Source organism: Plectropomus leopardus, chromosome 22 (genome assembly GCF_008729295.1).
Source record: "Plectropomus leopardus isolate mb chromosome 22, YSFRI_Pleo_2.0, whole genome shotgun sequence".
In the NCBI taxonomy this organism is placed as follows: domain Eukaryota; kingdom Metazoa; phylum Chordata; class Actinopteri; order Perciformes; family Serranidae; genus Plectropomus; species Plectropomus leopardus.
The window spans coordinates 135,976-160,923 of record NC_056484.1 but is presented as its reverse complement, the minus strand read 5'-3'; the positions used below and the strand labels follow the sequence as shown (position 1 = coordinate 160,923).

The 24,948-nt window shown below is 42.5% G+C and overlaps 3 protein-coding genes across 3 annotated transcripts; 2 read left to right on the top strand and 1 right to left on the bottom strand.

Annotated features, from left to right (window-relative positions):
- Positions 1-878: 878 nt before the first annotated feature.
- LOC121961625 (calumenin-A-like) lies at positions 879-2,738 on the top strand. Its single transcript, XM_042511679.1, has 2 exons — positions 879-1,322; positions 1,418-2,738. The coding sequence occupies exons 1-2, from the start codon at positions 969-971 to the stop codon at positions 1,520-1,522; spliced, it is 459 nt and encodes a 152-aa protein (XP_042367613.1). The 5' UTR covers positions 879-968; the 3' UTR covers positions 1,523-2,738.
- Positions 2,739-3,461: 723 nt separating this feature from the next.
- Positions 3,462-7,108, bottom strand: opn1sw1 (opsin 1 (cone pigments), short-wave-sensitive 1). The gene is made up of 5 exons (XM_042511680.1): positions 5,552-7,108; positions 5,077-5,245; positions 4,837-5,002; positions 3,969-4,208; positions 3,462-3,563 (listed from the first exon to the last, which is right to left on the bottom strand). Exons 1-5 carry the CDS (start codon positions 5,889-5,891, stop codon positions 3,462-3,464), a joined length of 1,017 nt encoding a protein of 338 aa, XP_042367614.1. The 5' UTR covers positions 5,892-7,108.
- A 7,474-nt stretch (positions 7,109-14,582) lies between these two features.
- Positions 14,583-24,685, top strand: tnpo3 (transportin 3). The gene is made up of 18 exons (XM_042511763.1): positions 14,583-14,842; positions 15,634-15,834; positions 16,788-16,861; positions 16,968-17,124; positions 18,264-18,407; positions 18,986-19,161; positions 19,251-19,389; positions 19,561-19,707; positions 19,782-19,889; positions 20,047-20,138; positions 20,417-20,556; positions 22,038-22,229; positions 23,044-23,135; positions 23,250-23,326; positions 23,433-23,493; positions 24,062-24,202; positions 24,366-24,482; positions 24,587-24,685. Exons 1-18 carry the CDS (start codon positions 14,723-14,725, stop codon positions 24,683-24,685), a joined length of 2,277 nt encoding a protein of 758 aa, XP_042367697.1. The 5' UTR covers positions 14,583-14,722.
- Positions 24,686-24,948: the final 263 nt, after the last annotated feature.

Here is a 24,948-nt window from a genome sequence, read left to right as displayed (position 1 = left end):
TCTGTCCGTCCTGAAGAGGGATCCCTCATCATCCTCAGTCGCTCTTCCTGAGGTTTCCTCCTTTTTTCCCGTTACAGGGGTTCTTTTTGGGGAGTGTTTCCTCGGGTGATGTGAGGGTCTGAGGGCAGAGGGATGGTGCCTGCTGTAAAGTCCTCTGAGACAGACTGTGTTTGTGATCATGGGCTTGTTAATCATCATTTGAAGAGTGGGTAGGAGGGCTGAGCCACGATGCTGACAGCTCTCCTGAAACACCTCTTGGTGTAAATGTCACTGAAGATTTGAGAGGAGACGGCTATGATGTTGTCTGCCGTTCTCACGACTTATAGCCGGGCCTTCCTGTCGGCCGCTGTACGGTTCTCGTACCGGACGGTGATGCAGCGTGTCAGGATGCTCCCGGTGGTTCGAGTGTACAGTGATGACATGATGGGGGGCGGGGGGGTGTTCACTTTCCTCAGACGCTGCAGGAAGTGCAGTCATTGCTGGGGAAGGAGTGAATTTAAGGAGAGGTTGTTGTTGCCACGGCACACAGCCACCTGCTCCACCTCGTCTCTGTAGTGAGCGTCAACGTCCTCAGGCCCACCACAGGCGTGTCCTCTGAAGACTGAAAACTTTACCACGTGGTTGGATCTGGCGACGCAGTCGTGTGTCAGCAAAGTGTAGAGGAGTGAGCTGAGAACACCTGAGCGTGATAGAGCCCGATGTTTCATCACCTGACTGACCGTGGCCTGCTGGTCAGACAGTCCGGATGAAGACAGGAGGAGACAGGAGGAGATGGGTGGACACAGGAGGAGAAAGACTGAGACAGGAGGAGACAGATGGAAGCAGGAAGAGACATATGAAGACAGATGGAGACAGGAGAAAGATTGAGACAGGAGGAGACGGGAAGAGATGGGAGTAGACAGATGGAGATGGGTGGAGACAGTAGGAGACAGTAGGGTTAGGGTGGAGACAGGTGGACACAGGAGGAGATGGGTGGAGACAGATGGAGACAGGTGGAAACAGGAGAAGACAGATGGAGACGGGAGGAGACAGATGGAGACAGGTGGAAACAGGAGAAGACACATGGAGAAAGGACGAGATGGGCACATGTACTCACAGTCTGTCTCTGTCTCCTGTTCTCAGGGGACATGTACACAGCGGAGGGGACAGAGGACGAGCCGGAGTGGGTGGCATCGGAGCGTCAGCAGTTTTCCGAATTCAGAGACAAAAACAAAGATGGAAAAATGGACAAAGAGGAAACTCTGGACTGGATCCTGCCGACGGACTACGACCACGCTGAGGCCGAGGCACGCCACCTGCTGCACGAATCTGACGCCGACCAGGTGAGTCCAGGTGGCTCTGCCCCCACACACCTGATTAACTCTGTACTCACCTGTTTGCTCACCTGTTTTGTTGTTGTTTTTTTTGTCTTTTTCAGGATGGAAAACTCACCAAAATTGAAATCCTGGACAAATACGATGTGTTTGTGGGCAGTCAGGTGACAGACTTTGGCGAGGCGCTACTACGACACGACGAGTTCTAGAGACGGAGACAACTCTCAGATATTTTACAGTTTTTGAAGAATAAGTTATTTTCTATACCTGTGTGTGTGTGTGTGTGTGTGTTTGTTTACACACAGTTTGGGATTTGTCTAGATTTCAAAGGTCAGTTTGATCTTTTGATACATTTTATTCGCTCTGTTTCTGTATTTCGGGACTTCATTTTCCGTCCACGTTGGGTTTTTTTCTGCTCCTCATGCTCCTACTGATTCACTGCTTTTATTTTGAAGGTTCACTTCTGCAGACTTTAACTCTCTGCCGTCGCACAGTTTCTCTAAAAATCTGGAATTCATCTCCAGAGGAGGAGGATGAAACTGTCAGCCAGTTCAGTTCAGGTTCTGTTCTGTTCAGGTTCTGTTCAGGTTCAGTTCAGGTTCTGTTCAGGTTCTGTTCAGGTTCAGTTGTGGTTCCTGTCCTTAACTTTGGACCGGAACATAAATATGTAGTGAAGCTAAAACATTTGCAGCTTCTGTTTGGATAATTTTCAGTGAGTGGGCAGAGTTTTCATCAGGAAATGTGGTCCGTGTTTGTTTTTTTTGGATAAAAACAAAAATCTGTAACAACAGAACAAACTCACAGGTGTGATTGGCCGTCTGGCTCCTGTTGTTTATCGCCCTCTGCTGACGATGTGTCTTTTTTTTTAACCCTTTACAGTCTTCACCAAGAAAAAGCAATGGGAAAAAATGTATTTGTATTTCTCTGTATTTGGGTCTTCAGCAACAAATCAGTGTTTATTTTTTTTAACAAACATATTAGTTTTTTAAATGTGGACTTCGACCCGACGGGTGAGATGGTAGTAAAACAGAAAGAAAATTAATTTACAGTTACAATGCTGTAATCTGTTAGTGTTTCAACGTATTTCACATTCTGAGCGTATTAGCACCACAAATATTAATTTCATGTAATTATTCCAGATATTAATAAGTCCAACACATACTGGACTAACATGAAATATAAATAGTATTAACTACAGTGAATATTCATCCTTTTGATTTCGTTTGAAAAAATGTAAATTTACTACCTTAGCATCAGTACCTTTACCATAAAATGATATTTAAACTATTTAGTAAAACCTGACTTTAAACCGTTAAATCAGAGTTTCACCATTAAGTTTATAAAAGGGATTAAATTAAATGTCACATTTAACAACAATGAAGGATCTGAAGGTTTTTTAATTTAATAACGTTATCTTAACGGCTTTTACCAGAAAATTACAATTGTACCCCAAAACACATATTTTAAAAATTATTTGACCCCCATCAGATCTTTGTTTTTTGGGTTTTTTTTGTCTAAAGGTCCAGGAATGTGTTGAGTCAGATGTGTTAAATATAACAAGTGTTTACACCCACGCAGAGCAAAATTTTAGCCAAACAAAGCTGAACTGAGCGGGTATAGATAGCTCAGTCAGGATGAGTTCACATCGGTCAGAAACAGACTCAAGAGTGAGCTGAACCGGACAGTAAAGGGTTAAAAAAGCTACAAACTGGTTCAGCAGACAGAACCGAGAGTCTCAACAGAACCAGATCAAAAACCAGATCAAAACCAGATAAAGAACTGGACCGAGAACTGCAGAGGGAATAAAGTCACAATGAAGAATTGTCACATCTCATATGGACTCAGAGAGGAAATCACCCTGACTGTTACATCCTGTTTACCAATAAACAATCACAGTTCAAAGGGTTTGTTTCTGTTTGTTTGAGTGAACTGACCCTTTATCTTCGTTCTCCTCCTGAAATCAAACAAACAATCAAACAAACAAACACTCAAACTGAGTCTTTATTGTGTTTTTATTTGATTTTTTTGTTGCAGTCTTCCTAAACACTCGTCGTGTTCTACTCTCAGATGTTTTTATTTACAGCCTGTAAACGTGAGGACGTAGTAAGTAAACGTCCTTCTGTCTTCAGACTCAGTTTGTCCCAAATACTAAGATGCTGTGGACACTGTGGACACTTCAGTCTTTGAGGACACTTCCGAGGATTCATCCATTTTTTTCCCAAACACCGTCTCCATGATGCAGCCATGAAACTGAGGACAGAGAGACAACCAGATACAGGACAGTTAAATAACAGCAGGTACCTGCAGGGGACACACCGGGACACACACCTGAACACATACCTTGAGACACACGGGGCAACACCTTTGGAAAGGTTCCAAAGTTTTCAAAATATTATTCACCTCCCTTCAGCTCACCTGTCTGTTCACCTGTCTGTTCACTTGTCTGTTCACTTGTCTGTTCACCTGTCTGTTCACTTGTCTGCTCACCTGTTTGTTCACCTGTCGGCTCACTTGTTTGTTCACCTGTCTGTTCACCTGTCGGCTCACTTGTCTGTTCACCTGTCTGTTCACCTGTCTGTTCACCTGTCTGTTCACCTGTCGGCTCACTTGTCTGTTCACCTGTCTGTTCACCTGTCTGTTCACTTGTCTGCTCACCTGTTTGTTCATGAAGGCGTAGATCAGCGGGTTGTAGACGCAGGAGCTCTTGGAGAAGAAGGCCGGGATGGTGACGAGTCGGTAGTCCTTGTCCTGGTCTGACGAGTAGGCGAAGTAGAGAGCAGCGAGGGCATACGGACCGTAACAGGTGACGTAGGAACCCACCATGACCACAATCATCCGTGACACCTCCTTCTCCGCCTTCTGGGTGGAGGCTGACTCTGTCTGCTGGGCTGCTACCTGAACACAGGACACCAGCACCTTAGACCAGGACCTCAAACCAGCACCTTAAAACAGTATCTCAAACCAGGGCCCTAAATTGGCACCATGGACCAGGACCCTAAACCAGCATCCTAGACCACGACCTTAAACGAGCATCTTCGAACAGGAGCCTAAACCAGCACCTCAAAATCCCACCTTAGAGCAACACCCTAAACCAGTACCTTACACCAGAACCCTAAACTAGGACCTTAGACCAGCACCTTGGACCAGGATCCTAAAGCAGTGCCTAAAAGTAGGGCCTTAAGCTACAACCCTAAAACAGCACCTTAGACCAGGGCCCTAAACCAGGCCATGTTTAATTTACTGACGATAACTGATTGATGGATTAATCAGATGATGCATTGATTGATTGATTGAATTATTGCTGTATTGATGTATTGATCAAGTGTAGCCTCAGTTTGTTGATTGAATCAATTGATGTATTTATTCATTGTTTGATTCGCTGACCAGTTGCAGCCTCAGATGATGTATTGATTTAATGATTTATTGATGTATTGATGGGGTGCAGCCTCAGTTGATGTATTGATCAGTTGATTGATGTATTTATCAGCTGGCTGATGTATTGATCAGGTGCAGCCTGACTCACCGCTCTCAGGGCGCCCAGCAGCTGGGAGTAGGAGAAGATGATGATGCTGAGCGGAGCGATGAAGCACGTCACCATGAGGAAGTTGGTGTAGCTGCTGCAGTGGAAGTCCTCATTGTGAGTGTACCAGTCAGGTCCGCAGGAGCAGCCCAGACCCTCCGGGATGTACCTGAACACATGACATCATGATTACATCATCAGGTGAACTCTTCAGGAAGCTCCGCCCACAGTCGAGTCATCTACCTGCTCCAGCCGAAAAAAGGAGGCGTGGCACAGCTGATCCCCATGAACCAGGTGAAGGCGACTGCTGCCAGAGCGTGGTTACTGCCGAACTTAAAGGCTCCAAACGGTTTACAGATCACCAGGTACCTCTCAAAGGACAGGACTGCCAAAGACCAGGCCGTCACCAGTGCTGCAGGGGATAGACAAGGACACAAGAGGTCAGACAAGACAGAGGACGGATGAGGACACAACCGGTCAGACAGGACAAAGGACAGATGAGGACACAACGGGTCAGACAGGAAAAAGGACAGATGAGGACACAACGGGTCAGAAAGGACGGAGGACAGAGGACAGAAACATTGATGTCTGGCAAAACAGCTTTGTGTCATATTTACTGAAACAGTGAACCAATTAGGTTCCTTGTTGAATCTTTAGTGGACAAACTGGACTGCTGACAGGAAATGAATGTGTCCCCTCCCGGGGAAAGATGATTTACCTGCAATGGAGCCCATGGCGGACTCGAGGGCACACATGGTGTGACCCAGGAAGAAGTATCCCTTCAGGGTGGAGACGAACACCTGGCTGACGGAGAAGGTGACAAAGACGAAGCCAGCTACGGAAATGTTGACTAGGATGTAGTTCAGAGGGACACGCAGCTTCTTGTACTTGAGCGTTACAAAGAGGACAATGAAGTTCACCAATGTCCCAGCAAACAGGACAAAGCCCATGAAGATGGTCTGCAGGTAAAACACCCACTGAGGAGCCAGGTGGTACTGGGGCCCCTCAAAGGGACTCACCTTCGAGATGTTCTCATACAGGTGGAAGTTTTTCCCCATAGTGGCCCCAAGTTTCTGAGACACCAGAGGACGTCCTTGTCCTTATATACGCTCATTAAGCCCTGGCAGATTTACTCTGAAGAGCTGCTTTACTTCCTTCAAAGTCACATTTCAGGATTAACTCATCAAGTTATCTTGTTTTGTGCACGATACGTTAATCTGCTTATAGACGGACTCAAACAGGCTGAAATCAGGGACGCAGTTACTACAAAGAACAGGAAGTAGCTGCAGGACATAATCAGTAAATCTAACATAAACAGTTCCTTGATCTGCTCATTGGTAGAAACACTAAAAGAACAAGATCAACGGTGGTTCCTTCACATGACGCCAAGTCAGCATTTAGCTGATGGCTTCATTGCAAAGTCCATCAGTCTGAATTAATTTCAGAACGATAATCATGTTTTTATCTGACAAATACTGTGCTTCAGTCCATCTCTGATAGCATTTTGCCTTGAAAATATCCTGCTAAGCTGTCTGTAGGAGCTCACTCTTAGTCTCTGTTCCTGACTGAAGTGAACTCGTTTTGACTGAGCTATCTATACCTGGTCAGTTCAGCTTTGTTCTGACTAAATTATCCAGCAGGTGACGCTGTGACTGTAAACAGAACGTCAGCCTGCAGACAGGAGCGCTTTGCGGGAGGTGTTAAATTTCACACAGTCATGGACCTTTAGACAAAAAATACAAGTTTATGAAAACACACTCAACCAAACATTTCGTTCAGTGTTTTCTGGTAAAGAGAGTGAAGCAAAAATAATGTTGTTAAAAATATTTTTTAAAACATCTTTTGATTATTCATTGATGTTAATACCATATTTGTACTGTTAGTCGATTACATATTTGGTGAAAGAATATCTGTATCTGTGATTTGGTGGGGGGTTTTTTTTCAACATTTCTGGGATGTTTTCAATGTACTATAATGGTAAAAATGTGTGAAAATAATATTTGTGCCAGAAATATCACTGATTCAGTGGTCACATTAATATGCTGGTGTACTAACATCTTACAGCATTATAGCAGTACAGGGTTTGTACTTTACATTTTTTCTCTCTGTTTTACCATGAATGGCCATCTCAGCTGTGAGGACTGTATTTTAAACAGCTACGGGTCAGTAAATAAAAAATAAACCATACAATTTTCACTGTTGGCTGTGTTTTACTGCTGTTTTCTTGAGTTTATGCCTCTATTATGGTGTGACATTTAAGGATGAACACTGCTCAGTTCTGCCCCAATCTGACAAAAGTCATCACAGTCTGTTGGAGAATTTCTGTAAATGCGATGCATCAATCAAGTTCTGAATTGTCACATTAAATCATTCTGGAAATGTCATTTATAAAGAAATGTTTTAAAAAGATGTTCTTCTCATTCTCTTCCAACGAGTATTCAGCAGATCTCCATACAAATCAAATTCAAACAAACAAAATGATATGCTCTGTTTCGGATCTGACTGTTACAGCTTTATGTTATATTTTAGTGAGGAGGAAAGTGTTCTGTTATTTTCTGTTATCAGCTGTTATCCGCTGTTATCGGCTGTTATCAGCTGTCGTCAGCTGTCATCGGCTGTTATCGGCTGTTATCGGCTGTTATCGGCTGTTATTGGCTGTTATCAGCTGTCGTCAGCTGTGATCAGCTGTCCTCAGCTGTTATCGGCTGTTATTGGCTATCATCAGCTGTTATTGGCTGTTATCAGCTGTCGTCAGCTGTGATCAGCTGTTATCAGCTGTTGTCACCTGTTATCGGCTGTAATCACTTGTTATCAGCAGTCATCTGCTGTCATCAGCTGTTATTGGCTGTTATCAGCTGTCGTCAGCTGTGATCAGCTGTTATCGGCTGTTATCGGCTGTTATTGGCTGTTATCAGCTGTCGTCAGCTGTGATCAGCTGTCCTCAGCTGTTATCGGCTGTTATTGGCTATTATCAGCTGTTATTGGCTGTTATCAGCTGTCGTCAGCTGTGATCAGCTGTTATCAGCTGTTGTCACCTGTTATCGGCTGTAATCACTTGTTATCAGCAGTCATCTGCTGTCATCAGCTGTTATTGGCTGTTATCAGCTGTCGTCAGCTGTGATCAGCTGTTATCGGCTGTTATCGGCTGTTATTGGCTGTTATCAGCTGTTGTCAGCTGTAATCACTTGTTATCAGCTGTCATCTGCTGTCATCAGCTGTTATCGTCTGTTATTGGCTTGTTTGTTGGTAGTTGTGGTAGAATTAATAATGAAGTGTTTAATTGTTTACTGATTGATCACTGATCAGTACAGATAAAACATCCCGCAGCTCGTTCATGTCGCACATTTTGGCATCGTTCACTCATTCATCACAAACTGAAGTCAAGAGACTCAGACTAGTTTCACACAAAGAATTCAAATATAGACTGCAGAGTTTTAGCTCAAACATTTCGTTGTTTTAATTCTGTTTGATATGATGTCGTCTGACGTGTTTTTAACAATAACCACAAAAAAATGTGCTATTGACGGCATTGTCCCAGTGGAGAGATAAGGGTGAATGACTGAAGTCTAAAGGGTTAATCCTGAGGCTCAGTCCGCAGTAGCAGCTCTCAACACAGAGATCAATAAATCCTTTACGTTTTCAGTCCATGTGACTTCACATAATCTGGATGTTTGAGATTTACCTGAGCAGATTTACACTGAAATCCTCCAAACATCGTCAGATCTGCAGATTAGACTCAAAAAGACCCTTTAAACTGGTTTACACTGGGCTGGATGATGAGGGGTTAATCTGAGCACCTAGATAAAGACGTCAGTCTCTGCTGCCACTATCCTCACTCCTTCCTCACTTCTTCTCTTCATCTTCACTTCTTCACTTCTTCTCTTCATCTTCACTTCTTTTACAGAAACTGTCCTCATCCGTTCATCATCTCCTTCAGAGAAACTGACAAGTGAATTCACCAAAGGTTTGTTTCTGATTTACGTCATATTTCTTTTTTTTCACAATAAACAGAATTTGAACATTGCAGTTTTTATTTCTGAAAGTTTGTTTCTATCTCAGTTTCAGTTTTTATGTTTCTGGCTCAGTTTTTTGTTTCTGACTCGGTTTCAGTTTCTCCATCGGCCTGATGAAGTTGCGATGGCACTGTCCGTCGGAGCTGGGGCCGTTTCATACCCAGGCTGTGGGTTGGATGGAGCATGGGTATGATATGACCTCAGTTTCGAGGTGATTCTCTGCAGCCTGAAACCCAACTCATGGATCAGCGTTCAGGATCTTTGGACCTCTGTGTTTTCCACTAAACCAGTCAGAAGACGGCAGATCACATCGACGACCTTTGAACTTTTGTCTTGTTACAGATATATATTTCTACCCCCAAAAACAGCATGAACCAACATTAACGGTGAGAAGATAGAAAATGATCATGTGACCCCTGATGACATTACAGTTCAGTGTTCAGGTTTAAAATATAAAATGAGCCTGTTTTTGGTTCCAGCTGAGAGTTTTCAGGTTCTGAACCACTTTGTTGGTCTAAGTTCTCTGAATGGGTCAACATAAGATGAAGGAACTAGTACCATGTTGGTGAAAATGAAAGCCTCTATCTCAGTTTTCTCCAAAGAAAAACATCTGTTTAATTTTAATATGAAGGACATAATTCTTAAAGCAGCACGAGGAGAACGATGAGTGAGTCCATGTGCTCAGTTTGTGTTTACACCTGTTTTTTTACACGTGTTTGCAGGTGTTTATTTACACCTGCTCGTTTCCATGAGTTTGTTTACAGGGGTTATTCCAGAAAAGAGGTTAATCAAACTCTGAGTCTAACCCTGAACTCTGAGTTGATTTACTCAGAGACCGGAAACTCTGAGCGTGTTCACTCTGAGTTCAGCGCGACCACGACCTCGATAAAAGCCGTCATCGGCGGAGCCCCGATACCTCGATTCATCATGGCAACCGCTGAGAAACAGAAATTGAGCTCCTCGACCCCATTAGAGGAACATGAGCCCTTTTTTAGAGAGAAAAGTAACAGCTGACCTGGTTGCGCCGATGCTGTGATCCTGCCTTTGGACACCTCCCTATCAACATGTGCATGAGACTGTTATCATCTCCCTCAACATCATCACAGAGTGCAATTAATGATTTCACACCTACCGTTATTGTAATATGACATGTGTCTGTTTCTATTATTGCTGTGCCTCTCCCCCTCTCTCCCCCTCTCCCCCTCTCTCCCTCTCTCCCTCTCTCCCCCTCTCTCCCTCTCTCCCCTTCTCTCCCTTCTCTCCCCCTCTATCCCCCTCTCTCTTTCTCTTTCCTTTTTTGCCATGATTGTATTTCATTTGTTATTTACATCTATCACTCGTCTGTCCGTCCTGAAGAGGGATCTCTCATCATCCTCTACCGCTCTTCCTGAGGTTTCTTCCCTTTTTCCCGTTCAGGGGTTGTTTTTCGGGAGTTTTTCCTCGGGTGATGTGAGGGTCTGAGGGCAGAGGGAGGGTGCCTGCTGTAAAGCCCTCTGAGGCAAACCATATTTTGTGATAATGGGCTCTATAAATAAAATTGACTTGACTAAGGAGAGAAAAGCATCATGGGAGAAAATTGCTGCCCCTGTCAATGCGTAAGTTCAAATGCACGTGTCCATTAACTTAACATTAACCGCACTTTATTTAAATTGTAGCATACAGATGAAAAAGTGGTGGATTGAATACATTTTGATTTTCATTTGGGTTCAGTCCAAGTGTTTGACTGGATGCTCCATCCAGTCAAACACTTGGAAGTAACTGAAAATGAAATATAAAAAAATCATTCAGGACATGTTTCACTCAGCCGTGATCGTAGGCCGACTTTACTTTGCTTTTATTAGTATTTGATGTTAAACAAAGTAAAGATTCATTCTGTGGCTATTTCAATATGCAGTAATTTAACCCCCCAACAGAATTCTGTTTTAACACATATGCTGTATGTCCTCTGGCCTGATATCCTGCTCAGTAAATTAACATTTGATATTGATATAAAGCTCACACCAAAAACACAATATTAACAGATGGGACTGAGAATAGCTGTGATGATTGTGTATTAGATTATGGTGCATACAAATGTGGGGATGATAGTTTCATTTAGCTGATGACAAATGAATTTATCAATACAATATACAGTATGAACAGTTCAGTAAACTAAAAACATGGTTTAATCAGAATAAATTATCATTAAACTTAAGCAAAACAAAAATGATGCTCTTTGGAAACTGGCGAGATCAGAAACAGGTAAATATTCAAATAGATGGTGATAATATTGAAAGAGTAAATGAAACAAAATTTCTTGGTGTTATAATAGATGAACAAATAAACTGGAAATCACACATCAAACATGTACAGACAAAAGTATGAATTAGTATTGCAGTATTAAACAAAGCGAGGCAGGTTTTAGATTACAAATCACTCCGCATTCTTTACTGTTCTTCTGTATTTACGTTACTGTGACAAGGTTTGGGGAAATAACTACAAAACGTCATTGCATTCAATAATTGTTTTGCAAAAGAAAGCAATAAGAATCTTTCACAAGGCTGGATACTGGGATCACACGAACTCATTATTCTTACAATCAAAATTACTAAAATCTACAGATCTGGTGGAATTTCAAACAGCACAAGTCCTATTTAGAGCTAAGAATAATCTATTTGAAAATAATCAAAAAATGTTCATTGAAAGGGAAGGGGGCTATAATTTAAGGAGAAAATTCCAATTCACAGTTTTGAAAAGTTTTGAGTGCACGCACAACGAGAGGAGTTTTTGTATTTCTCTCGTGGAGTGAAACTGCAGCGCAGTCTGAGTGGATCTTCAACAATGTCCAAACAAAATCCTATTTAAAAAGCAGTACAAAGAAATGGCTTTCACAAGGTACAGGAATGAAGAGGGTGTTTGACGACTTCAAAGTGACTGCCATTTATGTATTTATTTTTTTGTGTTTTTTGTCTCTTCCTTGTCAACTATTGTACATGTTATATTAAGAAGGAAGCTGAATAATTATCCATCAGTGTATTATGCAGGAGTATTAAATAAGTTTGCACTTCTTCCTACTCCTTTTCGGATATGTAAATCAAATCACTAAATGTTTATATATATATATATATATTTAATGGGTAGAGGCCCCTCCCTGTAAGGGGAACAGGTGAGCTGTGTACGGCTCAGTCAGGCTGTCTTCACCTCTCCTGACTCCCAGTACTGCCGTGTAGGAGGTGAGCGTTAAACTCATGGTATGGCCCTTACCTGTTCTGTGTGCACGTGATCTGTGTGCACGCCTGATTATTTCCCTGACATCCTGACAGGTACTGTTTGCAGGCTACCAGAGCTGGCGGCAGGTAGCATTAGCTTTCCCTGTTGCACTGAAGAGCACAAGTCCGGTGCAGGTGTGTGCAGAGTAATCTGGACAGGACAGGTTGCGTGGTCCGTGATCCGCAGCCTGCAGGTGTGTGCCTGGATATTTCATATCAAAGGGGTTATATGATACGTGTAAGTAACGTGCGCTTCTCAGGGGAGCGAGGAGCAGATTCGGCTGTGCTCGGCAAAGGTAATGATAAAACAGGTGATGTTTCTGCTGTTGAGAGCAGTTAAGAGGTTAATGTGGTGTGCTCAGGTGACACTGCTGTTTTTGTCCTTTTAGCTAGTTTTCCTAATTATTGGCCCTTTTTTATTGCTTTTATTTCTATTGATTTGTTATTGGATTTTGATTATTGTTGATTTACCTCAGTTATATCGTTTGTAAAGCGGTGGCCCAAACATATTTCTCGGGCTTATCTATTTCTTTGGCTACCAGCCGCTGTGGGGAGTAAATAAGGGGATTTTGATATGGCAGTTAAACAGGACGGTTGGGTTGATGTGTACCTGCGGGAGGCTGGTCTCCGGGCGGAGGGTTTCTCCTTCTCCTGGGTTTCAGTGCGTGCCATTGTGCTGTGTAGTCTTTGTGTGATTTCCTTGTACTGTTTTATTGCATGCTAAGTGCTGTGTTTCGCCTAACCCTGGTGTGTTTTCTTATCTTGCAGGGTGACTACAACAACAGTGTGTCCCTCACAATATACTGCACTAATATTTCAGCGTATTAGTATTTTAAGATGTTAGAATATGTTTTGTAGTAAAAGACATTCATTTTTAACTGGCCTCCTTTTCAGCTTTATGCAACCAAGTAATTTATCATTCGAACTTAAATAAATCTTCTCTGACTGAGAACCGGAAATTCAAGTCTCTGCTTCTTCTCTCTACATATGAGAATTTGTATAGTTGTGTGTTTCTCTGTGTGAAACTCCCAAAGAGGCGCTGTGGCATCCCTGTAGCCTGGGGCCTATGACTTGAATTTCCGGTTCTCAGTCAGAGAGGATTTATTTAAGTTCGAATGATAAATTAATATATATATATATATATATACACAGTATATATATATATATATATATATATATATATATATATATATATATATATATATGTATATGTATATATTCTTTTCTTTTGCATATTCATTTATTTTTGTCTGCTTGTAAATGTTTACTGTAATTTTGACTTTTTCTTTTCCCTGTTATGTTTACATGTTCAAAATAAAAAAATTCATTCATTGTAACTGATATTTGATTATTGATTTTGTTTTCTGTCTTTTATTATATATGGTGGTATTTTAGCATTTTGGATGCTTTTTAAATTTGATTTAGCATTGGAGTTTTATTTTATTGTTTTTAATATATTCATTTTATATTTAATTTTTTTAATTGTATTTATTTTATACATTTTGGAGTCATTTTGTAGACTAAAATCTACACTAAAATTCAATAAAATGCTAATTATTTAAAGATGAACGTTTGAGTTCTACTCGATGTGTGAGATTGGATGTGTGCGGCTGGACAATGTTGTTGAGATAAATCACTGAGTATTATGAAAAACATTTCCATTATAACAATTATTAATCGGGGAATCTGAAAATCCTCTCCTGATGTAAGATATGGGTTAGGGTTAGGGTTATATATATATATATATATATATATATATATATATATATATATATATATATATATATATATATATATATAAATATTTTTTCATTCTCAGGTGAAACCTCAGATGTATCTCAGGAAGAGGAAAAAAAGTGTTGTCTATATTCATGATTAAAACTACTAGTACATCACTATTGTTATTACTTACTACTACTGTGAGAGGAAACCCACAAATGGCATACGCCGAGCGGCCAGTCAGACCACAGGCAAGAAACAAAACCGAAAGTGCCGGACGAAGGGCGGGAGGAGAGCCGGCATCAGGCTGACCCGGCTCGGACTGAGAGCTGCTCAAACCTTCTCCTGTCTGATGTCCGCTCACAGGACGATAAAGTGGATGAGATGTGATTGAGGCTCACTCAGTAATGGGACATCAGAGACTCTGCACGTCTTCACAGAGACATGGTTAACCCCTAACCTCCCGGAACAAGCTGTTGCACTGGGTGGGCGGACCACAGTCAGAATAAATAATAATAATAATGATAATAACAATAATAATAATAATAAATAATAATAATAATAATAATAATAATAATAATAATAACGATGATATAATAATAATAATAATAGAGTTTTTTTTTTATTATTAAATTGGGTGAATTGAATTTTTTAACGGAGTCTGGTCAGATTAAATTGAACGTTTTCTGAATGGGGTTTGGTTTGCAGGGGTGACTTCATCCTGTCAGAGCGGAACTAAAGTTCGTGACGGTTTTTCCAGCCGGACCAGGGAGGCAGCAGTGTGAGATGGCGGACTCTCAGCCGCTGTAGGACCCTGTAGGACCAGGACCCTGTAGGATTCAGACCCGCCGCCCTGCAGGACTATCTGCCGGACTTTCTGCCTTATCTGGTCCCGCCCCTGACCGACTCATGGAGGGCGGTAAGCCGAGCCTGGCCCTGGTCTACCAGGCGGTGCAGGCCCTGTACCACGACCCGGACCCGGCCGGGAAGGAGCGCGCCTCGCTGTGGCTCGGAGAGCTGCAGAGATCGGTGAGAGACGCCGGGGTACGGGGGAGGGGGGGGCTGTGCGGGGCTGTGCGGGGCTGTGCGGGGCTGTGGCGGACCCGGGTGGACCCGGGTTTATGTGTTTTACTGGGTTAAAAACAGAGCGGTGAGCCCAACTGCGCAGGCTCAGAGCAGGTTTCCGTTAGCACGGTGGCTACGCTAAGCTAGCTAAATGAATGGCTGAAAACGGAAAGAGTTAGCCGAGTGTTAGCTTCTTCCGATAACTGCTGACAGTTCGTGTGTTCATCGGGACCGCGGCCCTTCTTCCTCTGTGGTGGATTCACGCGTTCATTCAGACCGAGAGGGTTAATTCAGCAGGCCGCGAGCTCTGTTAGCATGTTAGCATGGCTGCTACCGGAAGTTCGCTCCGAAAGGAAGGTAGGTAGATACGGGTGCCTCGACAGACAGGTAGACCCGGGTAAACCCCCGAGAGAGTGAACACGTGAACTGTTGTTGTTGTTGTTGTTATTGTCAGTGTGAACACGTGAACTGTTGTTGTTGTTGTTGTTGTTGTTGTTGTTGTTGTCAGCGTGAACACATGAATGCTAACTGTTAGTCAGCAGTTTGTCTTCAAGAAATTAAAAACATGAGGTTCTCTGTGAGCTGCTCAGGTGTGAATATATGTACTGACATCACTTCCTTTGCACAGCTGTGTGTTCTGACATCACTTCCTGTCCACAGCTGTGTGTTCTGACATCACTTCCTTTGCACAGCAAGTGTTCTGTCATCACTTCCTGTCCATAGCTGTGTGTTCTGACATCACTTCCTGTCCACAGATGTATGCGTGGGAGGTGTCGGACCAGCTGCTGCAGCTCAAACAGGACGTGGAGTCGTGTTACTTTGCTGCTCAGACCATGAAGGTGAAGATCCAGACCTCGTTCTACGAGCTACCCCCAGAGACCCACAATGCACTGCGAGACTCCCTGCTGACCCACATCCAGAACCTCAAAGACCTGTCCCCCATCATCGTCACACAGGTAACCTTAGAGAACCTCAAAGACCTGTCCCCCATCATCGTCACACGGGTAACCTTAGAGAACCTCAAAGACCTGTCCCCCATCATCGTCACACGGGTAACCTTAGAGAACCTCAAAGACCTGTCCCCCTAGCTTTTGGGATATTGTTTGCCAAATTTCTCTTTGCTTTTTTTTTTCTCTCAAGTTTTTGAAAGAAATCGAACCAATGTGTTCAGGTTTCGAAGGGATAAATAGCTTCTGAAAGGCAGTGCAGCACCAGAATCCTGACATGGATCCAGGTGTCTTAGACTTAGACTTAGACACATTTATTTATCCCACTTGTGGGAAATTAACTTGTCACAGCAGCCGTGTGTACAGAAAAAATGTATAAAATATCAATATATACAAAATATAAAATATACAAAAGTGCACAAATAGGCATGTATCAAAGACGAAGAAAAAATGTACAGGTTTTAAATACAAAAATCAAAGATATACCAGAAAAAAAAATCAAAGATATACAGATATACAAAGGGTTAAACTAACTGATACATGTTATTGATCATCAGCAGAGTTTATGTCCGTCTGAGGCTTCATCAGATATTCATATATATATTTGTATTATCATTTATTGTTTAGAAAGTTTATAAACACACTGATTTATGATAACGCGTCTGTTTATTTATTGATTATAAAGTTTATAAACACACTGATTTATGATAACGCGTCTGTTTATTTATTGATTAGAAAGTTTATAAACACACTGACACTGATATATAATAACATGTTTATTTATTGTTTATAAACACACAGCCACTCTGATATATAATAATACGTCTTTTTATTTATTGATTATAAAGTTTATATACACACTGACACTCTGATACATAATAACACGTCTGTTTGTTATTGTTTATAAACAGTTATTTCAGCGACAGTGTTATTGACGGTTGTCTGTTTGTTTATTTTCTCAGCTGGCGTTAGCCATCGCAGACCTCGCTCTCCAGATGGCCTCATGGAAAGGATGCGTTCACACACTCATAGAAAAGTAGGAATTCACACAACTGTCTGAAACTCATCTCCTCTGTAGACAAGAACTACAAACATGGCCACCAGTCGCTCAGCAGATAACAGATGTCTCCGCCCCCTCTCAGGTACAATGATGACATCAGCTCAATGCCCTTCCTCATAGAGATCCTCACCGTGCTGCCCGAGGAAGTTCACAGCCGATCTCTGCGGATCGGTGCCAATCGGAGGACAGAGATCATTGAAGATCTGGCGTATTACTCAAGCACCGTGGTCACCCTGCTGGTGAGAAACCTCCGCCGCATCAGTCAATACAGACTACTTCACTATTTTATACAAACTGCTCCACTTTAATTTTTTAACACCAACTGCTCCACTTTGATATTTAATATAAACTGCTCCACTTTGATATTTAATATAAACTGCTCCACTTTAATTTTTTAACACCAACTGCTCCACTTTGATATTTAATATAAACTGCTCCACTTGGATACTTAATATAAACTTCTCCACTTGGATACTTAATATAAACTGCTCCACTTTGATATTTAATATAAACTGCTCCACGTGGATACTTAATATAAACTGCTCCACTTTGATATTTGATATAAACTGCTCCACTTGGATACTTAATATAAACTGCTCCACTTTGATATTTGATATAAACTGCTCCACTTGGATACTTAATATAAACTGCTCCACTTTGATATTTGATATAAACTGCTCCACTTGGATACTTAATATAAACTGCTCCACTTTGATATTTGATATAAACTGCTCCACTTGGATACTTAATATAAACTGCTCCACTTTGATATTTGATATAAACTGCTCCACTTGGATACTTAATATAAACTGCTCCACTTTGATATTTGATATAAACTGCTCCACTTGGATACTTAATATAAACTGCTCCACTTTGATATTTGATATAAACTGCTCCACTTGGATACTTAATATAAACTGCTCCACTTTGATATTTGATATAAACTGCTCCACTTGGATACTTAATATAAACTGCTCCACTTTGATATTTAATATAAACTGCTCCACTTGGATACTTAATATAAACTGCTCCACTTTGATATTTGATATAAACTGCTCCACTTGGATATGTGATATAAACTGCTCCACTTGGATACTTAATATAAACTGCTCCACTTGGATACTTAATATAAACTGCTCCACTTTGATATTTGATATAAACTGCTCCACTTGGATACTTAATGTAAACTGCTCCACTTTGATATTTAATATAAACTGCTCCACTTTGATATTTAATATAAATTGCTCCAATTTGATATTTGATATTTGATATAAACTGTTCCACTTGGATATGTGATATAAACTGCTCCACTTTTCCAGGGTTCTGGCTCTTGACCTCAGAGTGGCTCTCTCTTGTTTTTTTTGTTTTTTTGTTGCAGACATCGTGTGTGGAGAAGACAGGGAACGATGAGAAGATGCTCATAAAGGTGTTTCGCTGTTTAGGCAGCTGGTTCAACCTGGGAGTCCTGGACAGTAACTTCATGGCCGGTAACCAGCTGCTCATGGTCCTCTTCCAAGTCCTGGTGAGCTTCCCAATGTCCCGTTTAAGGGCTTGTACGATCGTGAAAAACCTGGAAAATGATTTATTTAAAGACCTTCAGAAATGTGAAAATTCAACGACAATTTGTTTTTAAACAACAACAAAAAAACAAAAAAATCACCAAAATATTTTCTTTTAAAATTGGCTAACATTTAAGAAAATTTTCCCAAAAAATCATATGTAAAAATAAATCCAAAATCTGGCTATTTAAAGTTGTCTTCCTATCCCCTAAAGCCAAAATAAAAACATCAGTCCCTCCCGAGGGCTTAAAAAAATATTTGATATGCCTTCCCCTTTCTGCACCCCACCCCCTCTCATAAATAACAAGCAGTCCCTAAGCTCTATTTAAATATTCAGTTCTGATCCCGCTCCGATTTTTTTCATATATTTTAAAAAGCTGTTATACAGTAATGAAACAGAACCGATGAGGAGTCTCAATGGTTGTTACAGAGAATGTATGTTCTGTAAAATCTGTCTAAGTCCTGGAAAATGACCCTGTTTACAGGGTCAGGAAGAGTTCATTTCAAAGGTGAAACAAGAAGTCCTGTTGTGTCTCCACAGCAGAGGGATGAAACGTCCACCAACCTCCACGAGGCGGCGTCTGACTGCGTCTGCTCGGCGCTCTACGCCATCGAGAACGTTGACACCAACATGGCGTTGGCTCTGCAGCTCTTCCAGGGCGTCCTGACTCTGGAGACGGCGTATCACATGGCGGTGGCTCGGGAGGACCTGGACAAGTGAGGAACCACAGGAACCAGGTTCTGACTGATGTTCAGAGTCCAATCTGCATCCTCTGTCTCATTTCTATTTGACGTGTCATCCTCAGAGTTCTCAACTACTGCCGCATCTTCACCGAGCTCTGCGAGACCTTTTTGGAGACCACTGTCCGGAGTCCGGGACAGGGGATGGGGGATTTGAGAACCCTGGAGCTGCTGCTTATCTGTGCAGGACACCCGCAGTACGAGGTACACCCTCAGGCCCACCTCCTTCAAGATGGGTTCTGGTGTGTGTTCTGGTTCAGGACCTCGAGATCTCCTATAAGTCTCGTCTGTGTTCTGGTCCAGGTCCTGGAGGCCTTCTTTAAGTCTTGAAGTTGATGGAGGTCTTGCTGTATTCTGGTTTTTGTTCTGGTCCAGGTGGTGGAGATCTCCTTTAACTTCTGGTACCGTCTGGGAGAACACCTGTATAAGATCAATGATGCGGCTCTCCACTCCATCTTCAGACCGTACATCCAGAGACTGCTGCACTGTTTGGCCCGGCACTGTCAGCTGGACCCTGACCACGTAAGTCACCGATCCGGTTCACCCCAGAACCCCTTCTGACTGTCCACAACCTGACCCTGAGTTCTCACCTGCAGGAGGGGATCCCTGAGGACACTGATGATTTCGGGGAGTTCAGGATGAGAGTCTCCGACCTCGTCAAAGACGTCATTTTCCTGGTCGGATCCATGGAGTGTTTTTCTCAGGTAACCTCCGATCAGAACCACGAGTTCTTATCAAAGGGCTCTTCTCTATTTCTTTGGGTTCTGGTCTCACACATTCTGAGTATTTTCTACATTTTTTAAAAAGTTTGCTGTTTGTTTTTAGTTATGTTCTACATTAAAAGACATTCTCTGTCTTCAGTTATATTCTACGTTAAAGGAAGGGAACCCTTCCTGGGAGGTGACAGAGGCGGTTCTGTTCATCATGGCTGCGATCGCTAAAAGTGTCGATCCGTGAGTAAATCTGAATATTCACTTCATGTTGAAATCCGTTCCTCGGAAGTCGGGACGTTCTTTAAATCAGAAAATGCTGATCAGTAAATTCTTCTAAACCGACTGAATATCCTGGAGGTACAAAAGGATTTACACGTTTTGTTTTCAGTTCTGTTACTGAACGTCCAGACTCTGTTGAAAGCTTTCTTCCTGCAAAACACAGAGAAAGGAGACGTTGGTTCTCCTCAGTCTGGTTCTGTCGTTCTCTCTGTTAAATCGCTGTAATCTGTCACTTTCAGAGAGAACAACCCAACACTGTCCGAGGTTCTGCAGCAGGTGGTTCTCCTCCCAGAGAGCGTCCACATGGCGGTTCGCTACACCAGCATCGAGCTGGTCGGAGAGATGAGTGAGGTCGTCGACAGGAACCCCAGATTCCTCGGTACCAGTTCAACCTGTCACTTAAACAGATTTATATTGGGAACCAGTACACAGAAATAGGACCGGTGTTATACTGGGAACCAGTAAACTGAAAACAGGACCAGTGTTATACTGGGAACCAGTAAACTGACAAAAGATTGGTGTTATAGTGGGAACCAGTAAACTGAAACAGGACCAGTGTCATACTGGGAACCAGTTCGAGCTGGGCAATTAATCGAATTTATCGATTAATTGAAATTTGTGGCTCAGGGCAATTTTTAAAAATGAAAAAAAGACCCAAAAAAGACAAAAGTCTTGTCATTCATTTGGAACTAGTTTCAGTTTTGCGGCATCAGATCTCGAACACACCACAGTTCTGCAAAGTTTATTTAAAGGCTGTTACAACTAAACACGACCACTTTGTCTCAACATGTCAAACGGAGGCAGCAGCCGAAGGGGACAAGGTGTCTCTGAGATGCACGAGACGGCGTCAGTCCACAAACAGACGGTCAAAAGCAGCCGACATTAGTGGAAGCATTTTCCCGCAGTGTCCCGTATGACAGAACAGCGACCCGCTGCAAATCTGCAGTGTTTCCCTACAATGTTAACGAGACTAGAGACCCCCGCCAGGCCTAAAGGTTAGCGAGGTTTGCGTAGGACGGTGAAGTACTTCTCTTCTCTAAATCTTTCTCCATAGGAGGTACAAGCAAACTTGCCAAACCCTCCTGATTTTCCTGGGACACCCCCATTTTTTCCTGTCCTCTGCTGGTGTCCGGCATCCCATCTCTCCCGTGTTTCTCCCAATTTAGATTCCCCGACCACGCGCATAATCTCCACGGAGGACGGGGGGTAACGTCCGCCCCGTATATGAAAGACGGAACAACCAACAGCAGCTGGTTAGAGAGTAAACGCTGAAAATGCACAAAGGGAAATTCAGTTTACTATATTAACAGAGGCCTTTTATTTTTACCGCAAAAATCAAAAGCAAAACTTGTTTTGAGTAATTTCTTTGTCATTTGTACTTTGTTTTAAAGAAGGAAAAAAATCGATAAAAACCGTAAATTGGGTTTGGTGTGAAAAAATGTGAGATTTTAGTTTTAGGCCATATCGCCCAGCCCTAGAACCAGTAAACAGAAAAGGCGCCGGTGTTATACTGGGAACCAGTAAACTGAAACAGGACCAGTGTTATACTGGGAACTGGGAACCAGTAAACAGGACTACACATCAAGTAGGTTCTAAAGAGGCTCCTCACTGAGCAAAAGACTGAAGGTCAGGTTAAAGGTCATAGGTGAATCAGACTGAAGGTCAGATCAAAGGTCACAGGTGAATCAGGCTGAAGGTCAGGTTAAAGGTCACAAGTGAAACAGACTGAATGTCAGGTTAAAGGTCAAAGGCGAATCAGACTGCAGTTTGTAGTAAAACCTGTTTTACTGTCCTGACTCTGTGAGGGGGAACTTTAATTTTGTAATCCTGACTGTTTGTTGTGTTTCCGCTTCCCCTCAGACCCGGTGTTGAACTACCTGATGAAGGGCCTCAGAGAGAAGCCACTGGCATCGGCGGCGGCGAAGGCGATCCACAACATCTGTTCTGTCTGCAGAGATCACATGGCCCAACACTTCCAGGGTTTGCTGGACATCGCCCGCGCCCTTGACTCCTTTGCCCTGTCCACCGAGGCCGCCGTCGGACTGCTTAAAGGTACGCTCCTCCTGAACTCTGCAGCCGTCACTCTGCAGCCGTCGCTCTGCAGTGTCACTCCTGACACCTACAACTGAACAAATTGGCAAAATGATCAAACAAATGTGTGATTAGTGACTCGTAGATGTTGTGATCTCATTTTAGGTGGTTAGAAAAGAGGCCTATTCATTCTGAATTAACAGATATACTGAATATTTATAGTGTACTACATATTAGCCACTTTTCAACTAGATAGTCATGTCTCAGATCTTCCTGAGAAACAAGACACCAACTCACCGACTTACCATCATAATGTGAAAGTGATTAATGAATGAGTGGATTTCATAAACTTCATAGTGTTTAAAACTGACGCATTTACACTGCAATATTATACTATCACGCCATCTCACGTTGTTTAGCTGCAGCTGCCATATTAGATTTTTTTTTTCAAGATATGTTCATGTTCCACATGTGCGGCCATTAAAATCTCTAATTTATTTGGGGTAAAATAAGAAGCTCTGCTTTTAACTCTGCACTCCACTGATGATGTCTGTCTGTTCTCCATGACATTCTCAGGCCGAACATCCTCAGACTGGATGTGAAGATAATTAATAAACACATCTTTGTATAATCTTTATATTCAGTCTGCAGGCTGAAAAAAATTAACTGATCTTATTCTTATTCTAATCAGCTGTTCTGGAACTGAAAACTCAGAGTTTCTCTGCTCAGGTTCAGTCTACTCTGAGGCACAGTTGATTTATTTACCTGTGCAGGTACAGCTCTGGTCCTCAGGTGTGTCTCTGTGATGTCACAGTTGATTTATTTACCTGTGCAGGTACAGCTCTGGTCCTGGCTCGTCTTCCTCTTGAAAAGATCTCAGAGTGTCTCAGTGATCTCTGTGCTGTTCAGGTCATGGCTCTAAAAAAGGTTAGTCATCTGTCTCAGTCCTTCACCTGTCTCACCTGTCTCACCTGTCTGGAGTCTTTGAATAACAGACAAATATTCAAACTTAAACCAGAGTTTTGTCTTTTTGTCTTTCAGCTTTTGACTGAAGAATCTAGAAACGGTAAATCAGCTGATCCCACTGTGTGGCTCGACAGACTGGCTGTTATCTTCAGGTGAGTTTGCCTGGTGATTTACCTGTAGTCAAATTTTAAACTTTATTTGAATATGCAAAGCAGCAGACATTAACACTTTCATATATGTTGTTTGTTTTTCTCTCAGACACACAAACCCCATTGTAGAAAACGGACAGACTCACCCCTGTCAGAAAGTCATCCAAGAGGTAAAACACCTGAACTCTCTTGAACTCACCTAAGCCCCCCTGAACTCATCTAAGCTCACCTGGACTCACCTGAGCTGGCCTGAACTTGCCTGAATTTACCAGAACTCACCTGAAGTCACCTGAACTTAACTTAGCTCACTTTCATTCACCTGAGCTCACTTGAACTCACCTGAACTCACCTGGGCTCACCTTAACTCGACAGCTTTTGCAACATACCGTTACGTTTCCTTACTTTAAAACTGAACATATGTTTTTTTGTCAAGACTTACCCTGCCGTTAAGCTCTCCTCCTCCTCACTTTCGCTTTCGTTTTAGATGCTGCATCATAACCGTGAAATGCTTCCAAACTTTTGAAGTTTTCGTAGGAAACGCTCTCTCCCGTCTGCATGTGACGTAAACAGTCCCGGGACACAGCAAGCGACATAATAACCGCATGACACAACGAATCGATAATTTTATTTGTTGCCAACACATTTATTTATCATTTATAAACGATTTTATCGATACGTTGTTGAAGCCCTGCACATATTCTCACCATATCTTACCTGTGCCATGTGACGCACCTGCAGATCTGGCCGGTTCTGTCGGAGACTCTGAATACTCATCAGGCTGATAACCGGATCGTGGAGCGGTGCTGTCGCTGTCTTAGGTTCGCTGTTCGATGTGTCGGGAAAGGTTCCGCCTCCCTGTTGCAGCCACTCGTCACTCAGGTGAGACTCACCTGGTCTCTTCTGATGTGTGAAAAGACTCCCCTGGTCTCATGTTTACATGTTTTAACTCATCTTAAGGTGTGTGTTAGCTTGAACACGCCTGTTGACGTGTTTTAAAAATCATGTTCACGGAGGTTTCTGATTGGATGCTTGTTGTCGTCAGATGGTGAGTGTGTACCAGGTGTATCCACACTCCTGCTTCTTGTACCTGGGCAGCATTCTGGTGGACGAATATGGCATGGAGGAGGGCTGCCGGCAGGGCCTGCTGGACATGTTACAGGTAAACACACACCTGCAGACCCGGTAAGCGCACCTGTAGACCAGAATACACCTGTAGACCAGGTGACCATGTATACTGATGAGGGTGACCTCCTCTTCCTCCAGGCTCTGTGTATGCCGACCTTCCAGCTACTGGAGCAGCCAAACGGTCTGAGGAATCATCCGGACACTGTGGACGACCTGTTCAGACTGGCCACCAGGTGAGTCTGCAGGTTCACCTGAATGCAAACAGTTTATCGACTGAGCTTTCATTCTGAAACGTCCTCTGATATATAATTGATACAATTACCTGTACATCTACCTGTATGAATTTACCTGTGTGTCTACCTGTATTTATTCACCTATGTATCTACCTGTATGCATTTACCTGTGTGTCTACCTGTGTGTCTACCTGTATTTATTCACCTATGTATCTACCTGTATGCATTTACCTGTATATCTACCTGTATTTATTCACCTATGTATCT

Excerpts from the sequence above, each read along its gene's own strand:
- tnpo3 (XM_042511763.1), top strand. The coding sequence starts at position 14,723 with ATGGAGGGCGGTAAGCCGAGCCTGGCCCTGGTCTACCAGGCGGTGCAG. Across the intron at positions 15,835-16,787 it reads CCCCCATCATCGTCACACAG|CTGGCGTTAGCCATCGCAGA; the intron begins GTAACCTTAGAG and ends TTATTTTCTCAG. Across the intron at positions 24,203-24,365 it reads TGCAGCCACTCGTCACTCAG|ATGGTGAGTGTGTACCAGGT; the intron begins GTGAGACTCACC and ends TGTTGTCGTCAG.
- opn1sw1 (XM_042511680.1), bottom strand. The coding sequence starts at position 5,891 with ATGGGGAAAAACTTCCACCTGTATGAGAACATCTCGAAGGTGAGTCCC. Across the intron at positions 4,209-4,836 it reads TGCTGGGCGCCCTGAGAGCG|GTAGCAGCCCAGCAGACAGA; the intron begins GTGAGTCAGGCT and ends TCCTGTGTTCAG. Across the intron at positions 3,564-3,968 it reads ACGCCTTCATGAACAAACAG|TTTCATGGCTGCATCATGGA; the intron begins GTGAGCAGACAA and ends CTCTGTCCTCAG.
- LOC121961625 (XM_042511679.1), top strand. The coding sequence starts at position 969 with ATGGGTGGAGACAGATGGAGACAGGTGGAAACAGGAGAAGACAGATGG. Across the intron at positions 1,323-1,417 it reads ACGAATCTGACGCCGACCAG|GATGGAAAACTCACCAAAAT; the intron begins GTGAGTCCAGGT and ends TGTCTTTTTCAG.